Source organism: Cebidichthys violaceus, unplaced genomic scaffold (assembly GCF_023349555.1).
Source record: "Cebidichthys violaceus isolate CVI_PGR_0920_01 unplaced genomic scaffold, fCebVio1.0.p SCAF_9, whole genome shotgun sequence".
Classification (NCBI taxonomy): domain Eukaryota; kingdom Metazoa; phylum Chordata; class Actinopteri; order Perciformes; family Stichaeidae; genus Cebidichthys; species Cebidichthys violaceus.
This window is the reverse complement of record NW_027176975.1, coordinates 16,819,779-16,828,886: the sequence shown is the minus strand read 5'-3', so window position 1 is coordinate 16,828,886 and position 9,108 is coordinate 16,819,779. Positions and strand designations below refer to the sequence as shown.

General features: G+C 39.4%; 1 protein-coding gene across 1 annotated transcript; it reads left to right on the top strand.

The window, feature by feature from the left end:
- Window positions 1-5,410: 5,410 nt before the first annotated feature.
- zmp:0000001132 (alpha-(1,3)-fucosyltransferase 7) lies at window positions 5,411-9,108 on the top strand. Its single transcript, XM_068703866.1, has 2 exons — window positions 5,411-5,938; window positions 6,927-9,108. The coding sequence occupies exon 2, from the start codon at window positions 6,979-6,981 to the stop codon at window positions 8,014-8,016; it is 1,038 nt and encodes a 345-aa protein (XP_068559967.1). The 5' UTR covers window positions 5,411-5,938; window positions 6,927-6,978; the 3' UTR covers window positions 8,017-9,108.

Sequence of the window (9,108 nt, the reverse complement as noted above, 5' to 3'; positions counted from 1 at the left end):
GCTTAATAAGCCATGCTAGGATGTTTGTGGCTGGATATGATTGAGGGCCGTCAAGCTGGTGGGGGATGTGCTCTTTTTATGAAGTCAGTGATACAGTACCAGCTCTGGAGTGTGTAGTTGCAGAGATATGGTGTTCAAAGGGAAGGATATCTTTAGTTAATATTTTCTGAGCGACCAGTAGAGTCTAGATCAAATAACACGGGAAGCATTTCTCCAAAAAAGTTTTGCAGTTTTTCTTCTTAAAAAATATTTAATGATTAAAATCCCCAGAAAAAAGTACAAAAAAAATATAAGAGAAACAAAATTAAAAGACTAAATGATTAAAAACAAGGGGGGGGTAAAAAGGTGAAAGATTAAAAGGTTAAAAAGAACATAGGAGCAGGCTCAGGTGGGGCAGCGGGAGTGTCTATTGTATTAAAAAAACTCTCCAGATCTTTAAAAGACTGTCTAGAATAAACTAAAAGGAATTAAAAATAATAAGTTTCTGTGATAAATTAATTGGATTGGAGATTGGAGTGGGAGATCAGACAATATAAAAGCATATTAAATCACTGGTGTTTGATAGAACACACATAAGACACACTCACGGTTCAATAAAAGTGCCATAAGGGTGCATATTATGCCAGCCAATCCATCTAATGTTTTAAGGGGAGGTGTATAAAATAATTTTAAAAGTATTACAATTAGCTAATGTTAATTTTACAATTAACATCATAAAATTATGTCTGCATACGGTTGCTAAGAATTCTTTATTAAAATGTATTATTATCGGATAAGATATTTGTTAAATATGTGTCAGATCTGTGTAGATCTGCAGCAATATGTCATAATATAATAAATGAATATAACACTGTTAAAATCAGGGTAAGTGCTAAAATGTGAGGCATGCAAAAAGTGTATAAAAAACGATGTTCAATTACATCCACACACAAGGTTAGTAAAACAAGCAATAATATCCACACAGTTAATTTAGGATAAATATGTTAAGATTAATATTTAGGAATTCTTATGATAGAAAAAAAAATAGAAAAAGGAAAAAAATAGGGATGACCGTACTGCAGAGGGGGTCCCTGATAAAAACAGGTTTCTGGTTGCATGAGTCCTGGAAGAAGACCAGTGTATCAGGAACTCGACCGTGTGTTTTTGCATGTTGTGTTTGAGTTTAATTCTGGGGTGATGTGAATTGAGTGTGTCCAAAGATACATGGAAATCCTTTTCTGTGTTGTTCCAGTGACCAGGAATACAGCAGATGTTTGTGTTGGGTTTTTAGGAATGCTGTTTCTTCCCAGTGGGTCAGGTAGACGTCAGCATACGATGGTGAGTATTACGGCCCATTGCACACCTGCACAGCTGGAGATAGTGTTTATTGTTGAATTCAAAATGGTTCTTGGTGATTGTGATATGAAGTGACTGTAATATTGCACTGTCTGGCTGGGTCGGGATTAAAGATGTTTGGTGTTTGGAGTGGTGATTCTCTGTTGGTGCAGAGGGAGTCTACGTCTACTGAAAAGAGGAAGGTGTGACCCGGTACCTGAAGGTCTTTTATTTTGTTAACAAATTCACATGTGTCCTTGAGATAAATGGGGTGAAGTTTGTAAAGTGGGTTGATGAAATGGTCCATGTATTCTGTTATTCTATATGATTCAGAGTCACAGTCGCTGGGACTGGAACAACAGAGAGGACGGTCCAAGTCCCAGGAGGCTTATGGATCTTGGGGAGGAGGTAAGAGACGAGGCCTGAGCTCATCAGGACTGTCTAGATATTTATTTTGTTTTGCATTGATATGTTTGTTATTTTATAGTATTTGTGTGATGTTTGTTGTGAGTTGTGTAATGTGTGTAAGTGCTTTATAATATGTGCTGTTATTTAACTGTTAGCTTCTAAAATGTGCTGTATCTTGTGATTTAATAATGTGTTCATGTTCCTGACTAATGTTGGGTTGTGTGTGTGTCAGGGGGCGCCATTGTGTAAGTGTTCGTAGGTTTTTGTGGATTAACTGTGTTATTTCTGGTGGGATAGTGTCTGAATGTGGTTCCCAACAGGACGGTCCAGTGAACGGGACAAGCTCTCGCCTCTGCCCCCCCCAGAAATGGTCCATTAGTTTGAGCCTCCAGTGAAAGTTGTGGAGATCCTCCCTGAGCTCCGGCAGGGTGTAAGGGTGTAAGGGAGAGAGTAGAGCAGAGGTTTGTAATGTTTGAGGGATGGGGAGCTGTGTGATCACATTCCTCCCCAGTCACATGTTTAATTGTTGTTATCTTGCTGCTGACTCCACCCATGCAGAAAATTAAACAATTTTACTGTACCAATTAAGAGATATTTCATAGTAAAAGTCATACATTTGAACTGAGAAAACGTCTAATAACTGTACATTACAAATGTCTGATTTTCAGTATGGTGGAGTCAACAATGTCCTCAACACATACATATCAGTCATTGTCTGGAATTCTTGAGAACACTTTTTTTATTACACTTCAAATATTCCGTTTTTAGATATTTTGTCGGTAAAAATGTATGACTTACTTTGAAATATCTCTTAATTGGTAGATTAAAAATGTCTGATTTTCAGTATGGCTGGAGTCAACGGTGCCCTGAACACAAATACATCACTCATTGTCTGGAACTATTGAGAAAACTATTTTTAAAACACTTCAAACATTCGGTTATTAGATATTTTCTCGGTACAAATATATCACTTTCCCCACCGCCACCATTTACACACCGATAATAAACTTTTCAAACAAACTGGACCAAAACAAACCACCAAACTCAACACCACCATTGCTGCCAAATATGCATTTAATGCTTTTGTCCCTTTATAGTTTATGTGTGGACTTCACAATAGTTGTGCAGAACAAAATAAGCATTAATAAGAAAAGGAAAGTCCTCCGTTTTGTGTCCGTCCTCCTCAAAGCCGCTAACCGTGACTTCAGACGTCCGCTCCATAGGTCTGATAATGCCGCTGGACACGCCGCTCACTGATTGCTCCAATAACAGCTGCTTCCTCCGTAGACATGCAGACTTTAACTGGACAACAGCTGCTAGTAAAGACAACAAGGTCAGCAACGCCTGTAATCAGTTTGGGATTTTCCGGGAAGGGGTCACGTGATGGGGCGTGACGAATCAGGGAAGGACACATAGTGACTGCTAAGAACTAATCAAGTAGTGAACACTCATTTCCAAACGCATACGTTTTTGACCGTCCACACGACAAAGCAACTCCAGTGTTTCCAAACTCCTCCGTTTTTGGTGCTTTGAAAACTCACGCGTAATGTGGACACTCAGTGTAAACCAGTGGTGGGCTGTAAGGGCCAGCTAAGCCTTCTCTGCTGGCCTAAACAGAATCACAAATTTATAACTATTTTATAATTTAATATTTTTTTACAAATACACTACATGTATTCTAATTATTTTTAGCTTATTTTCTCGTTGCACAGCTACTGTCTTCCTCTGTTGCTCTGCTTCCAGTGCAGCTTGTTTTAAGTAGAGCTTTTATCCAATCAGATTCAGCCCCTATGTCTCTACGTAAGGAGAGAGGCCAGATGCCCTTTAGGTAGACTTTGCAGATTAAAGTATATGAGGACGATATTGGTAATTGTCACCGTCTTCAACCAATCAGATCTTTAGTTTGACATGTTGGGGTATTTTTTGACGTGTCAGAGCTACCGAGGTAGCCTGCTAAGTACGTCAGCATTAAGGTGCGCCGTGATTGGTCAGTGGGTCAGCGTGACTTTTGTCAAACAGAAAGCTAGCTAGCAGATCTTTGTGTTTAGTAAGAGTTCAAGTTGAAACATATGGAAGAGAAGTTATGACATTTTTAGCGTTTTGCTAACGCTACACTAACCAAGGCAGCTACATGACAGGACACGCACAAGCTACTTGCTTTTGAAAACTTTTGTACAACCGCGGTTTTAAACTCTTTAACAAAGAAAGGAGGATGGACTGTCTTTAAGTGAACAGCAGCTGTGGTAAGTTAACTGCTTTCTACTGTGTTCACTTGTCTATCGTGTCATTTTTATGAATAATATGAATGGCTCGTGCTCTAGTGCTGCAGTGTTGCTGAATTGATTTGTTGCTTTGTTGTCATATAAATACATGTGACTGGTTCTTGTAAGTTTTTCTTGTCATTGTGTTAATTACATTGATTTGGACTATATGCATTGCCCGTTAATTACGAAGCATCCCGTCATGCGCGGGGTTATTGTCCGGACAATTGAATCTGTTCGTCTGTTGTTTCGCCGCTAAGCTAGTTAGCTTAGCCCCCGTGAAGACACGTGCGGTGCCGCAGCCTCAGCTGTTTTTTGTTATTGTTCCAGGTTCAGAGGTCACAAAGCCTGTTGTCTGTTACATGAGCGCAGTCCACCGAAAACATTATATTTCCCTCAATTTAAGCTTCTGCATTTTCCAAATGCACTAGTATTATTGAAACGTATTATTCGGTTTTTAAGTCTACCGAACGGTTTAATACAAATACGTGTATTGTTACACCCCTAGAAACAAATAACCATAGCTGTGGCGTCATAATGAGCTTATTAGGAGATGGCTCAAGTGTAGTAGGACAGCACAGAAGGCCCAGGTATAAAATGCACGTCCCGCCACTGGTGTAAACGTAGCACAACATATGCGTTTTAAAATGGAAACGTAGGCGTGTGGACATGGCCTTAGTTGGCTCCCAAAATTAAAAACTGAAAACAAGTACATGATATGGATAATATCAACCAGGATCGCAAAGTGCCCATCCGAAGTCTGCACACCTTTGCCCTTGTTTGATTTTTGTTTTCCTTTAGCATAAAAACACCTTTCACTTCATTATGCTCACACATTCATGCCATGGAAACACACTATATTTGTAGTTATTTCTACACTTCATCAAAATAAATTAAAATCAATTATTCAAAATTAAACATACATTTATTTCTTCGTAATCCATTGTTCCATAACCATATGTGTCATAGTCGAGATGCCGGATTATGACAGTATATAAATGGTAAATGGACTGTACTTTTCCAGCGCTTTTTCAGTCTCTTGACCACTCAAAGCGCTTTTACACTACATGTCATTTACCCATTCATACACTGATGGCTACCATGCAAGGTACCACCTGCCCATCAGGACTATTCACACACATTCACACACCACAGGCACAGTTTATAGAGCAATTTGGGGTTAAGTGTCTTTCCCAAGGACACATTGACGTGGACTGGTGGGGCTGGGGATTGAACTGCCGATCCTCTGATTGAAGGATGACCCGCTCTACTACTGAGCCCTGTATAGAAACATACAAAATACATGTAATTATTAATGTGAGTTAGAGAAATTGGAGTAAATCTAACTGTAAAACAAACGAGATGTGGGAGGCTGGGAGTGAAATAGCTTTTTAAAACGGTTATGATGTGGTCGGTGCCTGCAGGAGTTGTGCAAGCCTGTGCCCGTATCCTCTACAGAGCTGCAAGAACAGGAAGAGGAAGACCAGCTTGTGGTTAAAAAAAGGTTAATGTTTTGAAATGCCACTTGCTGCTGGCTGAGGTTATTCTGCAAATAGTATATGCATGAGCAGTTAAACAAGTAAATAAATTAGTTTAAAACGGAGTGGTGCGGTGGTAGTCTGTGGTGATGGGCAAAGGTTTTACCACTCTCTAACCCTAACATGAACACACCCGAACTCTTTCTTAATACCGTTTGTATGAAGAAAAAAAAGAAAAAAATCAAGACGGCTTTATTTGAAAATGACTGCACAATGAAGGACTGCTTTTCCTTTCTCTTTCTACCGCCATCTTTCTGCTGACCACCGAGTACGCTGTACAACAACCGTCACACCCTGCCACCGAGAAGCTGTGTGTGTGTGGCATGAGATGAGTCAACATTTTGAGGGCAGGATTTCCTTTATATTCTAAGATGTGTTGAGCAGGACGAAGCAGACGGCCTGATGCCATGTCAGCAGGTAAGTTCGAACAACTCTGCCAACCTCATTTTTTATTTAATTCAATTCCACCTGCTGATGTCTAAGTTTTACTACAGATATAATTCAGTTAATTACAGATTATTTACAAAATGCTACTGTATGTGTTGTCGGGGTAATGGAAAATATGTAAAAATCTGGTTTTACAGGGATTTTATTTAAAATTGTTATTTAGTATTTCCTTTTTTCCTTTTTTTAATGTTCTGTTCTTAAATTTATGATGAAGAATTAATGATTGTGTTTGTGGTGTACCAAGCTATCAGGGTGCACCATCTTTATAAATCCTCTTTCTGCCAGTTTCATTTTACGAGGATGCCTTATCATCAACCTACACAAGAAATCCATTTGAAATTGCTTATCAGAAAGTGACTCACTATTATAAAAACATGCAGATAATTATTTGAGCTTTGCTTTGCTTATGTGAAGATTTGAAAACTGTTCCATTTGAAGAAGAAACATCCAGCAGAAGCAGAATTTAAGTTCTTACTGTACACTTAGAGGAAGACACTAAATTAAATCTACACGTATGCCAGAGTTTTACTAAAGTGATATTTATTGACATTCAGTTTTTTCCAAATATCTAATGATTTGATTGAATCAATTTTTTTTAAAGTATCTTGTTTGTGTTTGTTACATCTCTGATGCCAGCTCACATTTGTTTAACCGTAAACAAAATTAGCCAACAACCTTTTAAACACCACCATCAAAAATGTTTTTTACCCAAACCCTTATTCCATACCAATCATTCAACCAAATACAACCCTTACCCTAGCCCACATGCGGGCAGGTGGATTTTAAGAGGCCAACAGTCTAAAGATAAAAAATAATAATTTGGGTAGGTAACAGAATTAAATATCTTCTGCAGTAGGAGATGTGTTTGTTGCTGACACCTTGCTCTGTGCAGTTCCTGCACTGATGGGAACATGAAAGTGTAACAGTTACTCTGATCTACCCTTCCTTCCTTTCTAAGAGTTCCGTACCAGTGATCTGTGCCCTTTTGACCTGGAATACGCCCGACAGCCATGACATTATTTGGATTCCGAGCCTTCCTCCTCCTCCTCCTCATATCTCTCTCATCACTGCTTTATTACAGCATCTTGAATGAGAAACTCTATCTGCAGAAATGTCACACAGCTATTCCTCGGAGAAACATCAGCATCCTGCTGTGGCACTGGCCGTTTGGCCGCTCCTACAGGCTTGATGGAGACAAATGCCTCGAGATGTACAACATCAGTCGCTGTTTCCTCACTGATAACACATCTGCCTTCTCCACTGCTGATGTGGTTGTCTTCCACCACCAGGAGCTGGGAAAAAGTCAGTCTTCTGTCCTGCCCCTGCACCAAGATCGCCCGGCTTCGCAACACTGGGTGTGGTTGTCCATGGAGCCTCCTGTCAACAATGCAAACCTTATGCAGCTCAACGGCCTCTTCAATTTGACGATGAGCTACAGGCGTGATGCAGACATATCTGTCCCTTATGGAAAGACCATGTTAGGAGGTGATGAGCTAGGTTTCAAGGCTGCTTCAAATCGCTCCTGCCTTGTCGGCTGGGTGGTCAGCAGATACCGGCCTCACCAAGCTCGGGCTGGTGTTTATCAAAGTCTAAAGAAGTATATCCCAATAGAGGTGTATGGCAAGTGGAACAAGAAACCTCTGTCAAATAAGAAGCTGTTGCCCACAATTGCAAATTGTATTTTTTACCTGTCTTTTGAGAACTCTGAGGCAAAGGACTACATCAGTGAAAAGCTCTGGAGGAATGCTTTCCAAGCAGGGGCTGTGCCGGTAGTTATTGGCCCCAGCAGGGCGACCTACGAAGCCCTGGCCCCCCCTGGTTCTTTTATCCATGTGGATGATTTCAAGAGCACAGCAGATCTGGCTGCTTATCTGAAGCATGTAGCTCTAGACAGGCGGGCCTATGAGAGGTACTTCCAGTGGCATCACACTCACAGAATAAAAACCTACACTGACTGGAGAGAAAGGCTGTGTCAAATCTGTGTTAAATACCCCAGTTTACCAGTCAACAGAGTCTATCGGGACCTGGAGAGCTGGGTAAACAGCTAATCTCTTCATGCTTTCAGATCACTGAGGTGTTTTACTGTTTTGATTCGGACTGCTGATCCTACTGGGTTACCACATGCAAATGTGACATACCATACAGTGACAATTTGATGTGTCTCAGTCAGCTGTGCAGTTTTGGTAAACGGTGAGGAACTGCTCACACAGAAACAAATATGAAGAAGTTTGTTGTGTTGGCTGGTCACTGTTTTAAAAAGCGGAAGTGAAAACTTGTGTGTAACCATAAATAAGTATATTCCATTTTAAAACCACAGTTAGGCATCTCTTTACAACTGAAATGACTTGGGTAAGCAAAATTTAGTTTAATAAGGGTTAGGGCTGGAGTGAGTAGATAACAAAAATGAACCTTATTTGTATAGCATACATTTTTTTACAAAGTGCTTGGACTTATCAAATTATACAGTTAAAAGTAAAATATGACATAACCCCTTTCAGCAGGTCAGAGAGATCACATTGCATGTGGAATCTCAACCATATTTTCAAACCAATGGGAAGTCAACGTAGAGCTAAACTGGAGTAATGTGTTATCTTTTTGGATGATTTATTGCTAGAGTAAAATCAGATCAAAATCTCCAGTGGTAAAGACTATCATTTTATACTCAAAACCATCACCACAACATGATTTCCCTTTCAGTAAAGCAAATAGAAAAGAATCCATGTATTGATGGGGAAGTAATCCAGTGGGCGAAAGGATATTTATACTTTAAATATATATTGTTAAACTAAATGCAGTTTAATGATGTTTTACTAATTAGCAATACGTTCATGTATAGAACAACAGTGTAATTGAGGAAGGAATATGTACAACACTTTCAGGTTGAGGTACAGTTTATATTCAACATAATGTAATGATTTGTAATATTTGGAAATAGCCACTATGATTTTGCTTTCCTATAGTAAATGTACACCTTTAATTTATTTTTGATACTTTTTTGTATTGTCGAGTTAATCTTGTCAGTCAGGCAAGCTGAGAATGGAGCAACACTGTAATGATTCTCATTTGAAATTGATAACGCTGGAAATGATCAATTTATCTGTACAAATCTTTCTTGTGACGAAGTAAATGGTTGAACTTTA